Source organism: Sylvia atricapilla, chromosome 7 (genome assembly GCF_009819655.1).
Source record: "Sylvia atricapilla isolate bSylAtr1 chromosome 7, bSylAtr1.pri, whole genome shotgun sequence".
Taxonomy (NCBI): domain Eukaryota; kingdom Metazoa; phylum Chordata; class Aves; order Passeriformes; family Sylviidae; genus Sylvia; species Sylvia atricapilla.
The window spans coordinates 361,647-382,644 of NC_089146.1; the positions used below are offsets into that span (position 1 = coordinate 361,647).

General features: G+C 44.4%; 1 protein-coding gene across 1 annotated transcript in view; it reads left to right on the top strand.

The window, feature by feature from the left end:
- Positions 1 to 20,404, top strand: part of NDUFA10 (NADH:ubiquinone oxidoreductase subunit A10) — a 33,807-nt gene extending 13,403 nt beyond the window's left edge. Inside the window, exons 9-10 of the mRNA XM_066322368.1 lie at positions 10,592 to 10,700; positions 19,967 to 20,404. Coding sequence (XP_066178465.1) covers positions 10,592 to 10,700; positions 19,967 to 20,035 — 178 coding nt within the window. The 3' untranslated portion in view covers positions 20,036 to 20,404. The remainder of the gene's footprint in view (positions 1 to 10,591; positions 10,701 to 19,966) is intronic.
- The last annotated feature ends 594 nt before the right edge of the window (positions 20,405 to 20,998 follow it).

A 20,998-nucleotide genomic window follows, 5' to 3' on the forward strand; every position in this document is an offset into this window, starting at 1 on the left:
GGGCTGAGAACTTCTTTAGTGCTCAGTCTAGAGTCTAAAGCATGGAAACCCTGGTAGGGCCTCTGAGTGCTTAATGTAAATTAGCCAGCTAATCAAACCGGTTAGCCCCACCCATGGGCAATCACTTGCATAATAGTCCCTTTTATCTCCCTGCCTGCCCTCAAGTGCTCTCCTTGCCCTGACAGCCTGGCTGTGGGATCTTGGTAAAAGGTTAAAAAGGGCTGCATTTGTGGCTTGGAAGATGGAGGGGTCCTCCTCCAGAGGATGTTCTTCACATCTTCCTTTCCAAGAGTCCAACAAAAATAATTCTGGCTTTTAAAATGTCTCACTCCTGGGCTGCCACTGCACTGTCTCAGGTGTGTTTTTATCTGGGCCCTTCCCAGTGACATTTGTCTGTCCACACGTATTGCAAAGTAAATCAGGTTTGGGATGAGGAGCTGCAGGCTGTGTAACATTGCCGGTGTTAATTTATGTAATAAATGATTAACCAAATTAATAAATCAGAATTTATTGAATAATTGGAGTATAAGTTTTGAGAAAACCACAAGCAAACAGTGCTGAGCCCAGGGTCGGCACTGGATGAACTTTAGATTTGGTCTCTTTTGCCCCCAACCTCCTTCAGTTCACGAATTCTGCATTTGGAGGTTCTGTTTTTATACAGGTTTTCTGCTGGGCTGGGGTCTTCTCATTCTTTTGTCCCTCTTGTTCTTCTAATGTAATCATGTCCTTTTTTTTTCTGGCTGCCAGTCTGTCAAAAAGTTTTCTGAGAAGGGGTGAATACTTGGTTCCTTCATAGGGAATCTGAAATTGAGATGCAGGCCCTTGTAGCAGATTATTTTATCATAGATGGATATCGGGTGCCTAAAACCAGGGCCTTGTCAGGCCCATCCCGGGAAGAGGCTCATCCTTGATTGATGGCATCCCCTTTTCTATTGCAAATCACTTTCTTCCCCTGCCTCTGCTTGTACTTCTACAATTCCTGAAGTCTTTAATTCTTAAACATGAATTATTTTATACCATACATCACAATCCCTCCCCTTCCACATAGAAACATTAATTTGTGCTTTTACTGATGTTGTTTATTACCTGGTTTCATTTTGTTATTTCATTGCCTAATAAAATACTTTCTACAAAACAAACTATTCTAACCATCTACTCTAGTTTCTATGGTTTTCATCATTTCTAACATGAGAAGCCTCTTATTCTTGTTTGCACCTGTCTCCGTATTCATCCCATTCTTCCCATAATGTTGAACAATATTTTTCATCATTTTCCTCACATACTCGTGCTTCAAATTTGGCCAAAACTTCTGCAGCTTTACTTTTTTCATTTTTTTTCCTCCTAATTTCATTATTTTGGATACTTGGCCAAATTTTCCTGTGGCAAGTTCGGGGTCTGTAGGCAGGGCTGCTACCTGCATGCCTTGTACTATAAAATGTATTAGGTGAATGAAGCATGGTATTAACAGGGTTAGAATATCAGTCCAGCTATTGAGCATAATATAAAGAAACCTACTTTCTTCCACCAATCTCGTTCCCCAAACAACTGATCCCACCATGAACCTTGAAGGATAGAATTCCATTTCTGAACTGGTACATGTGCCACTTTCTTAATTTCTGCTGCCAGGCCCCTGATAGTTTCTCCATAGTCATCAATGTCTGTGCAGCGTTCGGATTTGTTAAACTTTCCACAGACTCCTCCTTCCTCAGCCAACAGTAGTCTAACACTATTCAGTTTTGATATACAAAAGCCCACATCTGGGAATGTTGTTTGGCCAAAAATTCGAGAGTGTCAGAGGTATGGTTTGACACAATCTCTACTACAGCCTGGAGTCTTTGTTAATCTATTCAGCAGGTAGATTGGGGTTCTATACCCCCAGCTTCCATCATGGGCCCAAGTTGCAGGGCCATAACATGCTATTATCCTTTCTGCTGGCCGTTCATCCTCTCCCCATTTTTGATTTCCTCCTGCGTTAGGAAGCTCTTTTTTTAATTACCTTTTCTCCCTACTTAAAGTTTCATACAGTGGTGCTCCTAACAGACTGCTCTCAGAATTGGGCAGCATGAATAAGGAGGGTCGAATCATCCCTAGAGTATAATAGGATCCTTTCCACCTGCAGGGTAGCTCACTGTAGGCCTTTTTGCCACATAGCCACTATATTCTGTTAGGGGCTTTCCATTTAATATTTATAGTTCCTAGCTCCTTCCAGTAATCTCTTAAATTTTCCAGAGATTGGTAAGGGTTAGTTCCAGAGCTTCTATACCAAACATAACCCAATTTGCTCAATCCATTCACAATTTGACCCCCTTGCTGGACTCCAATACCCAGCAGGAGGTTTCGGTTGCCAGACTTTGGTTTTATTATTTGAATTTACTGCTAAGGTGGATATAGGAGGAGTATACCCCACTACTTCAGTATATTCTCTTCCCTCTCTACTAATACAAATTGCTCCAATTATTCTTTGATCCAAAATCCATCTTCCAGGTCGTTGTTTTGTTTTGGAGATCTGTGTATTATCCCATTTTGGAAGCTGCTCTGGCCTTCCAGGCCGTTTCTCAGCTGACTTAAGTCCTCCACAAATCCAACAATTAGACACACCTAATTTGGTTGCAATCTCCTGCATTAAGTCTATAAACAGGTTTTTGTTTAAGGCAATCACTATACTGTTTTTATAGTTGCTCATATTGTTCACTCAGAGTTTTTAGCTTTTCTTGCTTCATCGTTTTCTACCTTGCTTTTGACTCCTGTCTTTTTAACTCTTGAGCTGTTTTATTTTACTTTCTGAATCTACCCCTTCTTCATTCTTCGAAAAACAAAATGTTTCATCAAATCATAAGCATACTCTTTCATCATCATCTCTGAGGAGATCAAGTATTATAGGTTCATTATTAAGGGAATCCTTTTTATCGTATTTTAAATTCTTTCCCACCCTTCCTTCTCACCAGTCCTTCCGCCCATCACACACATTTCTAACTGATTGTGATTATAACGTAACCTGTTAACTTGAAAGTGTGCTACAAATGTTGATTCCATTCTACCTCCAGTCCATACTTTATGATTACCTTGGTTACAAGTAGGAATAGTAGGTACCCACCCAGTATCCTGTTTGCATACCAGATGTGTTAACGTTTTTCATTTTGTAGGTGGTATTTCTGACTGCCCATCCTTAGATACCACTCTTGGCTTGTGGCAGACTATCTCCCCATCCAATTGACACATTCTACATCGACTGCCATTATTGGTACAGTGCCTGTTTTCTTTGCTGCTTCTGCAATCATATTGGGCTTGGGATGCCATCATTTTAGTCAGTACCTGTCCCTTCAGGACAGTCTTAAAGCATGGTTCACAGTCATTATTTAGGCTCTGCCTCTCAGCGCTGAGCTGATTCACTGGGAGCAGACCAGCCATCTTGCACACAGCTAGGCTCAGGACCATCAGGATTCCCCACAAGTGTACTCCTCTGCCTTTGCCTGCACTCACCAGGTTGCCACCATCGGCAAGGTGATCCATCTTCTCGGTGGCAGAGGTATTCTTCAGCGATTCCATAATTGAACCAAGCCTCATAGCTTCTTTTAAAGGTGCCCCACCTTGATAATCTGACTGCATCAGCGTGCAGGGTACTTTATTTGACCTTCGGCACTTGACTGCTAGGACTTGTGCTCTTGAATCCAATTTTCTCCTAATCCCCTTTTGAAACAAGAGAAACCACTCTGGAGAATCTAATTCCAGGATACCCAAGTTTGTAGCGAGTACTAAGATACGGCTTGTTTCCAGACACTTTGTACACAAACCCTTGGGTCTATATCCCCTTCTACAGTGTATGACCCAGATTTCATTACAATAACCGCATTCAAAGTGAATACATGGATAACATGGACACACCGTATTGAACAATTTATGTCCCCTTCAGTCATTTAGTGCCTCGATGAAGTTTTATCCTTAAGTCTCCTGGGGGGAGAGGTCACTTTCCACTCAGGCGTCCCCTCCTGTTGTTCAGTCTTCTTTACTTGAGAAGCATGCATCCAGCCCTTCTCAGCTGTTTCAACTGCTGTGTCTGTGGTTAAAGGACAAGAAAAGGACCTTCCCAGTGAGGAGTTAGTGGGACTTCTTTCCAAGTTTTGATTAACACCTCATCTCCTAGTTGTATCTTACATATTGCAAACCCCGAGAGGGTGCTTTGTGTTGTCAGTACATTCTTTTGCAATTCCTGTAGATTCTTATTTATCGCTATTAAATAGGGCTTAATTTGGCCATCCTCTATCCCCCACTGGCATCCCATGTTCATAGGGCATCCTGTAAAGCATTTCAAAGGGTGACAGTCCAATCTCAGAGTGGGGCATAGCTCTAATATTAAGCAGGGCCAGAGGGTGACACTTTACCCAAGACATTTTTGTTTCTAATGTTAATTTTGACAACCGAGCTTTTAGCATTTGATTCATCCTTTCTACCCATCCTGAGCTCTGGGGATGCCATGGGGTATGATATTCCCACCAAATCCCTAATGCATCTGCTCATTGTTTGACAATTTTTGATGTGAAGTGTGTCCCTTGGTCCGAATCTATATAATCCAATATCCCATATCAAGGTACAATTTCTTCTAATAATACTTTTAATATTATCTGGGCTGTAGCTCTGGTATTCGGAAAGGCTTCTACCCAATGGGTCAATTGGTCTACTGCTACCAATAAATATTTATATCTCCCCACTTTAGGTAACTCAGTAAAATCTAGCTTATTGCCCGTTTGAAAGGATTCAGATAAGGGACAGCCTCCTAAGAGTGTTTGCCATGTTCTGGTCTGGTTTATCCTTTGACATATCATGCACCCTTGTACTTCCTGCTTTGCTAACTCATAAATCCCTTTACACTCAAAGAATTTCAAAAATTGTTCTGCAAGTGCTTGTGCTTCCCAGTGAGTCTGTTGGTGAAGCCTGTTTGAGACTTTTATTGTATAATTTTTGGACAATAATTCTCTCTTATCTGGCAATTTCCATTTACCTTCTTCTTACTTTCCTCTTATTTTCTCATACCCTTCAATTTCCTTTGGAGAGGGATAAGGGGGATATTCCTGAGTCTTATCCTCTCTGACGTCCGTGGCATTCATCATCAGCAATGCTGCATCCTTAGCTTCTCTATCTGCCAAATTATTGTCCTGAGTCCGAAATTGCGTTTCTACTTGGTGTCCTTTCACGTGTACTATTGAAATTGCCTCTGGATCTTTAATAGCCTCTAGGATTTTTCTTATTAATTCTTCTTGGACCAACTCTCATGCACGAGAACTAATTAAACCTCTTTATTCTCAAATTTTTCCGGAGGTGTGGACTATTCTAAAAGTATATTTTGAGTCTGTAAAGATCATATCTTTTCCTTTTAAGTGCCTGTAACACCTCATACAGCTCACAAGCCTGTGCTGACTAACTAGCACTTAGGGGTTCTGACTCCACTACTTTTTCTGACTTCCTATTCACTATCACATATCCTGACTTCCTTTTCCCTTCTATAACCTTTGCTGACTTGTCCACAAATCATTTTTCTCTTTCTTTTAGTTCTTCCTCTTCCAAATCTTGTCTTTGCAATTCTACCGCCTCTGCACAATTGTTATTAGGCTCTTCTAATGCCTATTAATCTGCAAACTGTACTAATTCTTTTTAAAACTAGTTCTTTTCTCTAAAACTTTTTAAAAGCCTGTACTATTCTCAGTTAGCAAGCACTTTACACTGCTTACAGGCACATTTTGACATTCTCCTCCTTACAAGATTTTCTTACGAACTATTAGCACATTCTTTTCTCTAAGAGGATTGATTTTTCCAAGGCAGGGAGGGGAAAATCAGGAAAAAAAAAAAATAATCAGGAGGGGAAAATCTAAGCTGGGCTCTCAAAAAATGAGGGGTACAGGAAGAGCTTGTGACTACTTCTGTGGTGAGGCAGGGGTCTCCTGGCGAAAGCCAGGCAGCTCATGGGGCAGCCTCGCTCCGAACCCTGCGTTTGGAACAGGCGGGATTCCTGCTGGAGTTGGCAGGCAGCAGCGCCGTCTCTCATGGCAGAGCTGAAGCAGCCTGCTGCTGTTATAGGAGTACGTGGGGCTGATGTCAACGGGGGCTCAGGCTGTGGTGGAGGACCAGGGAGCAGCCACAGGCAGCGCTGGGGTGGGCGGCGGTGCCTGCCCATAATGGGGGGTGTTAAAAACGATTAGAAGCCAATTCAAAATAACAGAATTTATTTAGCAGATTTCCAAAACCAAATGAAAAAGTCACAATAAAATTGGACAACATCGATCGAATGCTGGGTGGGCAGAGTGACAGTAACAATGATGCCATTCAACCTCACACACTGGGTCTCGGTGTATGGGTTTTGTACAGTTTATTTGTCCTGAGGCTAAGTCCATTGAGAGTCCAAATATTCATGTATCTCTTTATTTCCAAGCGAGGTCTTGAAAGGGGTTCCCGTAAGTATGAAAAGATGTTGGTAGTCTTCCTGGCTCTCGTCTTTGGGGTGCTGATTTGATCATCCTTTGGGCACCATGGGATCCTGTATTTCCATACAGCGCGGAGATGTGGAGCGGGGAGCAGCGTGGGCGGAGAGCAGGGCTCTGATGGACGGGGCAGAGAAAAGTAGTGCTCTAACCTAACAGGAAGCAACGGGAGATGTTGGGGAAGATGAATCAGGGAAACCTTATAAATACGATTGCTTAGCAAAAGATTCTGAAAACATGAAACCTATAATCGGAATAGAAATGAAAGCTTACTTTGAGTTGTAGGATACTGAGTCTTAGTTACTGTATAACCTGAAAACAATGGTCTAGCTAGCTGAAGGAGAATCCCTTTTGATTGAACAATACCTTTCTGCTGACTAAGGGATCCAAAGGTCAATGTAGCAAAACAGAAGTTTAAAGAGTAGTTTTTAGAGTTTAAAATATAACACAGTATGGTAATATAGTAGTTCTTATAGGCTGTATGTAGATTCTATAGGATTTTGTGTCTTGTGTTGGTTGGTCACTAAAAATTAGAATATTCATCACAAAAGGAGATAGAATGTATTGTAACAAGGACCTCGCCCTCTCTTACCCTTCCTCTTCCCCCTACTCTTGCTCTCTCCTGCTGTCTTCCCCCTGCCACTTTGCTCTCTCGCTCCCTTCTCACTTAGCTCATACCCTCCTGTTCTTTTTCCCTCTCTCTTTGGGACTTCCCTTCAGCCCAGGCTGGTGGCTGAAGGCAAGGCCCTTTTACCCACGACCCTTGCAATAAACCCACATGTTCTAGAATATGCAGATTGGCAGAATTCCTTGTCCCAGCCGTCTGGATTCGCCTACAGGGAGAGATAACTAATGTTTTAGGGTAGGGGATATAAAATGAGTACAGACAGTTCTTAATAACTAACACCATTATAATTTTTAAACAAACTTTTACTTTAACCCTACAATTCTATAGCTAACAACTTCTAACTTTATAGCTGAACATCTAGGAGTTGTTTGAATCTTGTTTCTCACATCAGTACTCATCCTTCTGCTCTTGCAGTTGTGCTGGATGAAGTATGTGAATTAGTGCGTAATAGGTGCTTTTGGGAAAGGGATGAGTTATCAATTGCTGTAGGGTACTTCCAGGTGAGATTCCTTTGGAAGAACCATAGTTAAGAGGGATATATGAGCTAGAATTTGATGTTCCTAAAGTCTTGGGAGCACACAGTCACTTAGATGCTCTCAGTTCCTTTTCAAATATGACCTGATCTGAAGCGTAAAGGTGCTGCATGCTGAGAGCTCCTTCAGTAAAGTCTGGTAAAGTGTCAGAAAAGAATAAATAATGAAAATTTTCTGCTGGGGGAGAGAGAGGGAAAACAAAAGAAACATAAAAGGTGCCTGTAAGTGCTTCCTGCTGAGCGCGGAATTAGTCCTGGCAAGTGGCTGTGGTTTTGTGGTTAGACATTGTTGTGGCAGGTGTCTTTCGGTGTGCTTTTGCTTGGCATTCCAAATTATTTCTGAAGGTGCAGAGAACCCGGAGGTTGGATAAAATGATGGTTTAAAGAAAGCTTTCATTATTTTCTTGTGCAAAGAAGTTTTGGGAGCAGCAGGTTTTGTAATTTGGCCCTTAACTAAAATGGATTGTGCCTAGGAGCTGTCCTCTCCAAATGGCCACTTGGCCGAGATTCAGAAAAGAATAGATTTGCTGCAGACTGGGTGACCACAAAACCTTATTTCTGTGTATGATGTTGTGCTGCTTTTGCATTAATTGATTTGTAGTGGGAAGGGAAGAGGGAAGTGACTCTCTCTGAGAAGCTGCCACTAGCTTCCTCTGTGCCTCATGAAACCTATCAGTGACTAGTTATGAATACTGACACCTTGTTAAACCACTAGAAAGCTGAACACACCTATGTGAACACACGTGTTAAAAATTAGAAAAAACCCCGGGGAAGTCTCTTTCCTTCTGGCCTGGGAAGAGGTAACAAGCAGGCCTGGCTCCCCCTTTGCACAGGTGAAACTTGCAAAGCACAAATCCTCTCTTAAGTGAGAGAAAAGGACAGAGTGAAGACACATAGAGAGACAACATGAAGGCATTAAGGTCAGTGAAGGAGGAGTCAAGTCCTAGATGGGCGGAGAAAGAGGAGATGCCTAGTGTTAGGCTGAAATGCTTTTGTAAGGCCGTGGTGATGGACTGTGATATACTAGAATATCCCTTTAATTCGTGGAAAACATGTATGGAGAGATGAAGAGTGTTCAGATCGCAGATATGAGCAAAGGCATTTGCGTTGGATTAAGTAAATGTTGAAGTAGCTGTGATCTCATGAGAAGCTTGAACAGAGAGAGGAGATGAAGATGAAGACCTGCCCCAGGGAGAGAAGAAGAAGACCTCTGTTTCCAGAGATAAAAATGACTCCAGAGAGTGATGAAGAGAACCTTTACTTCTGAACAGCTCATCTTTAAAATGGTACCCCGTGAGTTTACATGGACCATAAATGCAGCTGTGGGAATGCTGTGTGAAATGGGAGGGACTTCACAACTACAGATTTCTGGATGGCTGGTATTTGTGAGAATTAAAGCCACAAGAGAACTGTTTTCTTGTGGAGAAGTTCCCATGGCATAAGAAAAGAGATTCCTCTCCTTGAGAGAACTGATGAAAAACTATTTTTAGAGGTGATACACTGACCGAAGTTCCAAGTTTTGTCTCTGTATGTTGTCAGTGAGAAGGGAAGGAAGTTGTGGGGGAAGGGAAGTGTTTTGAAAGTTTTATTCTGATTCTTACTATTTTTTTCCTTCTTGTAGTTAGGTTAATAAAGCATTCTTTAAAAAAAGCCTGCTTTGCTTTTTCTCCTAATCCTATCTCACAGCAGAAAAAGAGTGAATAATTTTAGTGGGCACTCAGCCTACCACAGATGTTATGCTTTATGTGTGCCTGGACTCCCTTTTGTGCCTTCCATCACGTGAAATACACGTTTAATGTTGTTGAAGTTAAATAATGTTGCAGTTTATAGGAGGCATCTTTGCTGTTGATCCTGATCTTGGAAAAGTGCATTTCTCCTCGCCTTCTCCTATCTGAACTTTGACTGGATTATTGTATTTCCTTACGCATCTGGCTGTAGTGGGATAATTTACAGTGTATCAGAGTATGTCAGCAAACCAGTTCACTTGGAACTCTTCATTTTTGGGAGGAAAGGTCCCAAAATTTATGGTTTGGGGATAAAAATAATTACTTGAAGATGGTGAATTTTGCTCAGGGCATGCGCTTGATGTGCATGTCAGTATTTGTTGAGAAATGTAATTCACTGAAGACAACCCAATTTGCAGAGTTTCTGGTGTTTGATTTAGGGTTTGGTAAGTGCTGACTGGAAGGGGATGTGTTTTTGCCAGCCATGTGCAGGTGGCACTGTTGGCCTGTGGATAACCACAGGCAGCAGTAGGCTTTCTAGCAGTTTATCAGGCATTTTAAATTCGGGATATCTGAACTGTTGGTGCTGTGCAGAGTGGATTGGTGGTGGATCCCAAGATCCATCACTGGAGCTGCTGCAGCAGCTTCCTGCAGGTATTCCCAGGCAGGATGCTGGAGGCACTGCCTCCTTCCAGACCCTTTCACTGTCTCACTACTGGTCTGTTTAGGATGGGAATTTGGCAAGGTAGCGTGTGGCATTCAGTAAAATCACTGGTTTTTACACTGCTTATGTAGAAAGCAAAAAAGCTAGAGGGGATTCATGGAGAAGAGTCCCAGGAAGGACTGAGCATCTCCAAGGGGGAAGAACTTGGGGGAGGAAATGGAGAAGCAGGATGCTGGAGCAAGAGCAAACTGGAGGCAAGGATGAGGGGCAATACAGCATAGATTTGGGAGAAGGATAAATGTTTGGAGAACAGCCCAAATCTTTGGAAGCTGTATTTAACAGAAAAGTAGTTCTTTAATCCTAGAATGATGATTAAGAATCCTAGAATGGTTTGGGGTTGGCAGGGTCCTTAAAGCCCAGGCAGTCCCACCCCCTGTGATGGGCAGGGGCACCTTCCACTGGATCAGGTTACCTCGGAACATTTCTGGGGATGGGGCAGCCACAGTGTTTCTGGGTACAACACCTGGCTGTTGCTGAGGCAAGGTGTGAACTGAGTGCTCCTTTTCCCCTCAGTGTGCAGGACAAAGCTGGAGTGCTGGATTCCGTGTCCATCCCGCGCTTCGTCCCCGAGATCACCATTGGCGGCACCGAGTATGACAGGATCTATTACGAGTACCGAGCGGTGAGTGCTGCTGGGGACACCCTGCCTGCCACCCTTCTGCCCAGTGCTACTGCCAACTTCTGCATTTTCCTCAAATCCCCACCTTTTCTGACATCTAGCTTCCCCCCAAGAGGAATAATGAAGCAAATGGTTTGTTTCATAAGCTGATTTATTTTTTCCTTTAGATGTGGACTAAAGGATAAACGGTTTTCATTTGTTTCTGTTTCTTGTGCCCTGATGGGTCTGTGACCTCTGAAATCTAGAATAATCCCTTAAGTCAAACAAGAGAATTGGAAACCCATGACGACTCCTTATCGAATGCCGAGGGAACGGGTGTATTTTTTGAGGAGGAATGAATACTGCCTCACTTCCCCAAAGTGCTGTTGCTTTAAATAGAGTGTTTCTGCACGTGGGCACACATCCAAAGCCTGTTGTGCCCAGTCCTCTCGTACACCTCATGCAGGCTCCCACACAGGGTTTTAATTAGCTCCTGCCTTGCTGCTTCTGGAGACAGCAGCTTCCAATGCGCCCGGAGCTCTGCCCTGGTGCTGCTTGGTGCTTCCGTGGGTGGGTGGGTCCTTAGGCTTTGCCTAAGGTATTGGAAAAGACCAGGTATTGGAGAAGTTGTAGAACTGATGATAATTAATTCTGAGTGGCCAAAGCTACAGGTGAGCCTCTGTTTTCCAGCTGGGTTGAAATCTTTGCCACGGCATCTTACTATTTTCCAAGTAATCCTGAAGACAGAAGGAGCAATATACAATATAAATTGTTAGGAACCGTGATTTGCCTAATCCAAATATGGTCATTTTTCATCCTGGTAGTATACAGTCTCTTACTGAGATTAAAATGTAAATTACAGATTTATGGACTTCTTTGGAAACTGAACTACCAATGTTTTCTTCTGGAATAGATAGAATAGTCCACATAATTTGTTCCTCCTCAGCTGGCTGTGTAGTGGAGAGGCTCCTGGGTTCACACTGATCTGCCTCATTTGAGATGTGACCTTTCCAGCTTGTAGAAGGGGCTAAAGCTAAAGGTTAAAGCAGCAGAAAGCATCTGAGGTTGTCTAATGTGTTAGAAAACTCCCTGGTCCAACAGAGAAATTGCTCTCAGAATTTCTTCCTCCTTGCTGTCACATTCTTAAATCCAAAACTTCAAGCTCAGGCTCAGGATTTTTGGAGCTCTTCCCTCCACGAGCTGCCTGTGCCGTGCAGCACAGATTTGAGCAGGATCTGTCGCATGCCTCGTCTCTAGCACACAGCATCCATCTGCAGTGTCAGTGCCTTTCTTCCCCAAGATGAGAGGGCCTTTTTTTTGGGCTGAGATGTCCCTTTGCTGTGGAGCTGGGAATTACTGAGGCTGCCTGACACACAGCTAGATGTGACCTCAGTGCTGTGTGCTGAGAGCCAGAGACTTCTGAAGGCTTTTTTTCCTCTGGCTGTACAGCAGCACATCCCTCTTTGTGCTGGCAGGAAACTGAGAATGTCCTGGCTCATCCAGTAAACTGGCTGCCAGCAGAAATTTGTGACTTGCCTTGCAGATGTAGCAAAGGGATGCTTAGGAGTAGGAATATGGCTACCTGGGCAGGAAAGCTGTGCTCTTGGATTGCTCTGCTCCACACCAGTTAGTTGACAGCTGAAGCCGAGAAAAAAAGAACATTGCCAAAATACAATCTCGCTTCTGCAGCCTTGTTTGTAGGCCCTGATTCAGGAAAGTGCTGCGGAAAGTGATAATGTCCTTTGGAATCAGGAGGAGTTCCTCATTTCACGAAGTCTTCTGTTAAATTTAGGCCACATTAATACTCTTTTTCTCCCTTCTGAATGCTTGGATACTTCCAGTCCTTCGGTGGTGTGGGGGGTGTCCAGGGATGCTGCACAATGCAAAAGACACTGAGTTTTCCTGTTTTTCCATCAGCTCTACTGGAAGAGGAAGCACAAAGCCAGCCTCACCTGCTGTTTTATGTTCTTAGGATTGCATTCTTTGTGCTGAAACTTTGAAGATCTGGTGTTTTTTTTTTTTTCTTTACCATCCAACTTTGTTTAGCAAATGAAGGGCTGATTTTTTTTTTTTCTCAAGGCAAGACTCCTGTGCAGAGGTGATCCAGGAAGAGGCCAGCCAGCTCAGGCACAGAGAGCAGATGAGCTTCCAGACACCCAGATTTGGGCTGAGAGGTTGTTTGGTCTGTGAAGGGGGAATCCCAGGCCTCTGCCTTGCCCATGTCTGTGCAGGGACGGTCACAGCTGTGCTGCCACTGTGGCATTTGAAGATAAAGGGTTTAGGCTCACTTGTAAGTAAGGTTTAGGCTGACTTGTAGGTAAAGGCTTAATTACGGGATAATTACAGAAGTTTAACTTTTCCTTGTGGGAAATGCCTGCTTTTAAAGTTGCTGTAATGATGTTTACCACATAAATACAATGATTTGCGTAGGGGATTTTTTTTCCCCCTGTAACAACTCATAAATCCTTGATCTCTCCAATAGGCAGCAAACTGCTGTGCTTTTCAGAGCTGCATGCACACAATTCATGCTGCCCTACTAATGGTGGTTTTAAGGGATTTACAAGTTCCAGGCAGAAGCTGGGTTTTGTTCAAAATACTCATTAGAAGGAACCAAGGAGGAGGAGGAGGGAACACTCTTCAGGGTTCAAAATTTTAGTATATGTGCTTTTCCACAAAATAATGAGGTGGCCACATACAGTTCTGAATACTAGAAACTCACTCTTTTTTTTTAATGTGTGTCTTCTAAATGTCTTGTTAGGGCTCTTTTCATGTGTGAGGAGGTGGCTTTCTGCAGCCTTCTTATACCATGAAGTCTTCTGGCAGGGTCCAGCAGATCTGTTCAGGCATTCAGAAACTTCTAAGGATGCTTTTCTGGCAAGGGAGAAGCAACCTTTCAGTCAGGTTCTGTAGATCACAGATAAGCACGTTCATTCTTCAAGGAAGCAACATTATTTTAGAAACTGTCAGACTAGTAAAGGCTTGACTACCCTTTATTTTCCCCCCTTAACAACTGCTGTATCTCCCTGCCTTTCTTCCAAGTGCGCACAATCCCCAGGGGTAAATGCTCCAAACTCCGTGTGCACCCTGTGAAGCTGGAGAGCTGGAGCACTTAGGCAGATGTGTTTGCAGTAGAGATGAAAACAAATGGTTCTGTTTAATGGAATCAGTGTACTTAAATAATGTGCTGATGTACTTCACACTCCTGCTGCATCTCCTGGAGTGGGGAAAAACGGCTTCTTTGACGTGTGTGTGCTTTTCTGTGTACATAAAAGTGCAGCTGTTTGCTGGAATTCAGAGAATCAAAGAATCACAGAATGATTTGAGTTGAAAGGGACCTTAAAATTCATCTCATTCCCAGCTCCTGCCATGGGCAGGGACACCTTCCACTATCCCAGCTTGCTCCAAGCCCCAGTGTCCAACCTGGCCTTGGACACTTCCAGGGATCCAGGGGCAGCCACAGCTTCTCTGGACACCCTGTGCCAGGGCCTCACTACCCTCACGGGGGAAGATTTCTTCCCAATATCCCATCTAACCCTGCCCTCTGGCAGGGTGAGGCAATTCCCCTTTGTCTTGTGCCATAGAAAGGTAAGAGAAGGATCTTATTTTATTTCCCTCTCTGTTTTCCTTGGTGGATGACTGCTTTTGGAATATAGGGATTCTGAGCATGAGGCAGGGAAAGCTTGAGCTGATCAAAGTCCTGGCTGCTGCTATGAGGTGCAATCCAGCTTCTTCCACAGCAGCTGCACAGCTCAGCTGCCTTGCCAAACTTCATCTTGGTACCCTGCTCCTCATCCTCCTCCCTCCTGCCCTGGGGCTTGGGAATATGTGGCTGGCAGGGCCCTGTGTAGCAGCAAGCAGAGGAGAGGGAACAGGATGGAGGGAAAGGGAATCCCACACTTTTCCCAGGCTTTTTATCACTCCCTTCCATAAGGATGCAGCCTTGGGAGGGGAAATCCTCCAATGTCTGCTGTGCCTGCAGGTTTGAGGTGGTTACAGGAGAGTAGCTTTGAGTGGTGAGCCTGCAGCACGAGTCAGCTCTGTCCCACAACCCAGCACGGAGAGTGCTGGAAAACTTGTGTTTGCCGTGGGAAATCACAACCAGCCCCAAAGGGAGGACATTTAGGGAAGAGTCTCCAGGTCTGAGGTGGGCCAAGAGCAGTCCTGGCCCTTCTTGGCAGCTGTGGGGCTGAAATTGGCTGCTAGCAAGCAGAGGGTTAGCAGGGCCCTTAGCTCCTCATCTCTGCTCAGAGTGCAGAGAGCTCCTCACATAAAATCTCCTAAACAGCTACAGAAGGAATACTTGAACTTTTAGAAGGCCAGAGTCTGCATCAACAACAGGATCAGCTCTTGCCTTTGCAGGAGCAGGGAGCTTAGGATATCTTTCCTTATCCATGTTTGTGATTGTTGCCATAGCTGCTGCCTTTGATAAAACCTTCTGTTTTCTCTATCCTGCCATTTTTTTTCTTGGCTTGATGAAGCTTTCATTCTTTTTAGGATCAAGATCTCCTTTCCTAATTCTGTTTTGAAGGAGGTGTTTGACAGCTGTAATGCCCAGCCCTGTCTGCTGTTGAATCAAAGGAGGAATGAAAGCAGACACACAATAAATTAGAAAAGCTTCATTTAATGGTTTTGGCGTTTTTTCTGTTTTATCACTGTGGAAGTATTTTTAGCCCTTTCTAAAGTAACAAGTTGTTGCCTGGCTGGGTATCACTAAGACCAGAAGAACCTGAGGAAAAACACAGTTGTTGCTTAAGGATACCTGGATTTACTCCTCTTCCCACCTTCCCGCTTCTCCTCTGCTCTCACCAATCCTGTCCATGTGGGAAGAGTGTGAGAGCAGCCCCTCTTTAGGAACAGGCAGCTTCTCCACCCTGCTCCCTGCTACTGAAAAGTATCATGGGCAGTTGGCAGGGATATCTATCCCAGAAATAGTAAGGAAGAAGCCTGACAGACTTTGGAACTGTCTCAAATCTTGGGTTTGGTGGTTGTGTCTGTTTTGTTTTAGGTGATGGCCCCCACTCTCCCAGGCATGGGGTACGTCTTAAATTAAAAAGACAATCAAATCTCACTGGCATTAAAGCAATCTATTTTCAACTTGATAGTCTGTCCCTGTGAAAGGAAACACTTTATGTGGCAGCACGTCCCCCTTTCCCAAACCTCTCTCAACCCCATACCTGTGGAGAGATGTGATCCCCAGGGTCAATCTCTTGTTAAATTAAAATTAATTGGAATATAATTTAATAGAGGGATAACATCTTCATGGATCTTACACTGTGAAGCAGAGTCAATTTGAGGTGTTTAACTGTGCTGTGTGGCTTGGATTAGTTCCTTGGCGTTTCCCTGCACTCTCTAGTGGATAACTGATCCTCTTACAGGCACTTCTCTTTCCAAAGGGTTCTTACTGTCTATTTTTCTAATGAATGAGTGAAGGGCAGGACAGCAATCCTTGAACAGTTCCAGCAAACCGGAATTATTTTAGCCTCGATTCAGTGAAGCTTTTGGGCTTTTTTTGGGGCTTTGATGGATGTTAACAGCAGTGAGGATTTTATTTGAGTGAAGAGATGGCAGGAGTGAAGCTGTGACAAACATCTGTCTGTGCCAGGCCTTTGGGAACCAAGCCATGCACACCTCAGATGTGTGGCTGTGGGGGAAATCGCTCCTCTTCTATGCTTTAACTGCTGCTCTGGAGCACAGGATCACAGTGGTGTTGGAGAAGATCATTGAGTCCAGCTTAAACCCAGCAGTGCCAAGGCCACCCCCAGCCCATGTCCCCAGGTTCCACATCCATATGGCTTTTAAATCCCTTCAGGCATGGGGACTCCTGGGCAGCCTGTGCCAAGGATGGAAGCCCTTTCCATGGAGAATGTTTTCCCTAATACCCAATATTGAGGTCCCCTGATGCATCTTGAGGCTGTTTCCTCTTGTCAGCTGGGAGGAGAGGCTGACCCCTCCTGGCTACAGCCTCCTTTTGTGTAGCTGTAGAGAGGAACCAAAGGAGGAATAATAAGGAACAGTCAGGAACCAATCCCTCTCAGGATCCAGCCGGTAGCTGCAGCTCCATGTTCCTGGATTCTCTTAGATTTTAGCTGTGTGCCTACAACACTGCCAACCCTTTGGAAGTGAGGATTTCTCCTGTAAGAAGCAGTCGTCTGCTCCCAGCAGTGATGGAAGGGGCTGTTATTATGGCTGTGCTAAACAGCCACGGACGGATGAGGTCGGGATATTGATGAATGAGCCTGGGCTCACAGAGTAATGACTCTGCTTTTAAGTGCTCTTTGATCAGTGCTGCTCCAAACAGGCTATTTATAGAGCTCCTGGAGCTGTGGAGCCCAGCCATCAGCACAGGAATAGAAGGCAAAAACGGTAATTCTGTTTGTTCCCCAAAGGCTGGCTCCTCAACCACCTTTCCAGGTGGTTAGAGCTCTCCAGAGCTCTACCTGCACATGCCTGGTGTGGAATGATCCAGAGCAGGCAGCTGGCTGGAGCTGCTTGTTGCTCCTCCACAGCCTCTGCCACTTTATAGGGCTTTTCATCATGTTTATAGTTTTGACAGCACTTCTGTGGCAGGTTCTTAGTTTAACTGATGAGATGGTCTTGTTTTCATCTCTTTTCCTAATGCTCTTTCAAAGTTGAGCAGGTTGATGCCTTTGAGCTGGCTCTACCTTTGGGTACAGCTCATTTCAGGATTTTATCCCATCCCTCTGGAAATAATCCTTGCTTTTGGGTTCTGTGCAATGTGATGCAGCAGGCCAAGGCTTCATTCTTACTCAGTTTCCGTGGAGTGGAAAAATCTGTTCCTTGGTGACCTGGCAGGAGCTCAGCCTTGCCTCCTGCTGCAGGGATGTGGAGGAGCTCTTGGGGCTGCCTGGTGGGATCTCTGTAGTCATAAAACCGTGGAATGAGTTGCGTTGGAAGGGACCTTAAAGCTCATCTCAGCCCTCCTGCCTTGGGGAGGGACGCCTTTCACTATCCCAGGGTGCTCCAGCCTGGCCCGGAGACTTCCAGGGAACTTGTACTGCAAGAGAAGGTGAATATTCAGTTCCTCTCCATTGTCTCAGCTGCTGGCAAGTCCCATAGAGCTTTTTCCTATCTCTTTTCCATTGGCTCTGCAGCCAGGCTGCCCAAGCTAGACAAATCCAGCAGCCTCAGAGCTGGTCCCTGATTCCCATCCCTGCCCTTGTGCTGGCCAAGAGCTGCCTGGAAATTTCAGCTGGGTGCACTTTGGTGCACCAGCCTAACCAGAACCAGCACATCCTGCCCCTTGCCCTGCATCTCCACATCTTCCCTGGTGCTCCTATCACTCATCTCTGCAGAATCCTACCCTGTTCCAAAGCGTGTAGCAGCTCCTTTACTGCAGTCACAGCTGGAAAATGTGGGATTTGAAGAGCCCAGTTGGGGAAAGTAGTCTGTGTCGCTTGTGCAGTTCATGCACAGAACATCAATTCCCATCCTCCTGCTTCCTAGGTAGTGTGGGACTTGTGTACTCTGCTTCCCTCTTCCTTTTTTTTTTTTTTTTTTGGCTATTTTGAAAGCTTAGCTGTAACAAATCCCCAGACTCTCCTGCCTTTGCCAAGGCCCACTGTGAATGATGGAGTTACGGATGAATACTTATTATAATGCTTGCTTTGATGTCTTGCATGTCTTTAACCAAAGACACCCAGGGTATTTGTTTTGGACAATGAATTTTAATTCTGTTGGGGTTGATATTGTAGCTTTTTTAAGAGGGCAGATGTACCCAGAAACAAAACTGTAAACCCCTGTATTTTCCCAGAGATCTCCTGTTGCTTTAATAATCTACTTATCTGGGAATCTCTTCAAGTATCAAAGGGCCAATTATGTGGTGCCTGGAGAGGACCACGGAGAGTTGTTTTTGTGTCACAGGCTGCTCACAGCAGGTCTCATGTCCTCCCTGGCTCACTGCTGGAAATCTGTGGGGCAGAGATAGTAATCATTTATTTTCATCTCCCATCTCCTCTTTGCTCAGCGGGGGGGACTCTGAACAGGACTGTGTGTTTTCTGCTGATGTTTAGACAAGACATTAATTGTAAAACCTCAGAAAAACTGATCACAAATGGTTTGTCACAAGGCATGGTGGGGAGTGTCTGGTGGAGGAGGTCAGGTCTTCTGTCAGCTTGACTTTTAGGGAAAGAAGTGTCTTGGTTTTTGACATTCAAGTGAATATAAACACAACTGCCCTTCCCCAAAACAACAGGCTTCATCTTTTATTAAATAGCTCATTTTTGTGGCCTGAGTACAGATTTTATCAAGACTGCATCTTGCTTCTCTCTGCAGGGGCAACTCTCCCTAACAGGATCCTCTTACATGTTTTTTTGGAAAGGAAAAGTCCTCAGGACAAGTCTGGGGTCTTGTGTGAAACCAGTGTTTGCGTGGAGACAGAGCAGATGATCTGTGCTTAATTATTTGGAGAGGCTGCCAGCAGATCGCTTATTTTTAAAGGAAGTGTTTTATTACAGCATCTTTGCTGGCTTCAGCCTTTCTCACCAAACTCATCGGCTGTTTTTTCTGGTGCTTCGCTTCTTGGGTCTAGTATTAGAGCTCAAAGCTGTTCTGTTCTGTTTCTTTTTCATTCCTGGAGGTAGGAATGGATGTCCTGGAGATGGATTCTGCTTTTGGAACCAGGATCTCACCATCTCTGGCATTCTAGGTTGTGGTCAGGACCTTCCAAAGGGCGCAGCTTCAGCACTGAGACTCGTAGGCTGCTGCTTAGGTCCCAGGGTACTCTTGAAGTTTGGGTAAAGACTTCAAAAATCTTTGGGTTTTTCCATCAAAAAAGCGGTTCCTGGCTTTGCTGATGAAGGCAGGCAGATACTGCTTTTGCTTTAATGAACTTCAGCTCTTGAAGGCTAAATCTGCAGTTTCATTTGAACGGTTTAATTTAACGTGGTAATTAACTCAGTATCTCATGCATGAAGTACTTCATATATTTAATAATGTGTGTGTGCCTGTTTTGGAATGAGATTCAGTTCCTCTCCTCCATGATACAGTTAGGGGAGCCATCTCACTCAGGCTGGAAGGACCTGGATGAATCCAGGTGGAATGTAGTGCTGAGATCATGGGCCCTCATTTTCATACATACATTATGACACAGTGGTTTTTGCAGTCCCTTCTTCAGCTGCACAGCTCAGTCTTTTCCAAGAGACTGATTTGTCTGTAAGTTTTATCATTACAATGTAAGAACAGTATTTCATGTTCTACGGATACCATGAGGCACTTGAGAACATTCTGTGGGGAGTGACCAGAGTTCTGACTGAGCTTTCTGCTTTCTTTAGCTCCCGGGGCGCAAGTTCAGGCCAGGCTACAATGCTGATGTTGGGGACAAGTGGATCTGGCTGAAATGAGATTGTTCTTGCTGGAGCCCTGGCCAGGATGGACCACACGACCTGAGTGAAGAGGAGCCACGTTCACAGCACCTGTTCCACATCACTTGTGTGGCACCAAAGAAACACCGCTTAAATCTTTTATTTCCCATCTCCAGCAGAAGGGAGTAGACTCCAGAAGGAAAACCACTTTATTCTGGTTTGTTTTTCCCTGAGGAAACTCAGGGATGTTGGATAGTCGGTGTGGGATGATAGCCAAGTGAGCTGGGGCAGGCTCAGAATCAGAGCTGGACTTTCTCAAGACTGTGGCACATTGTTATCCAGGATTATTGTTGTTCTGCTGATTCAAGAGAAATTAAACCTATACCCTCCTGGCTCTCACAAAGTTAATTTCTTGCTCTGTCTTGCGTGGTGTTTTATGGGGTTCATTAAAAAGCAACACTGTGTTCTGAAAGGCACTGACTGGATCTAAGCAAAGCATAAGAAGTTCACTGAGAGATGGGAATAAGTGATCTCAATTCATACAGCAAAAATCTCTGCTTAAAGTTATAAAAAACAGTCCGAAAAATTGCCAGCAGTTGTGCTCACAGCTTCTTGCTTTGATTCCACTATAGAGCCAAATGTTTGTTGGGTATAAAAGACAAGTGTAATTATTATTTTTGCAAGTCCCTGGAAGTCCAAGTTGGAGGGTTTATTTTAAAGAAATGATTCATTCTGTATTAGTCACAGAAATGAGGTACCTTGGCATTGGATCAAGCACCACTGTCCAGATTTAGGCTGCAGTTAATTTTGCATTTCCAGCACGGGGCTCACTGCTTCAGTCACTGAGGAGGAGTGCTGCCAGGTATTCCACAATTTAGGGCGGAGCCTTGGAGTTAAGCAGCCAAGTCTTGCTCGTGCCCCTTCCCGTATCAAAACCAGTATGAAAAGAGTCTCATAACGAGAGCTTTTGGGGCTTGGTGAGATGCTGGGTGAAGGGGCAGT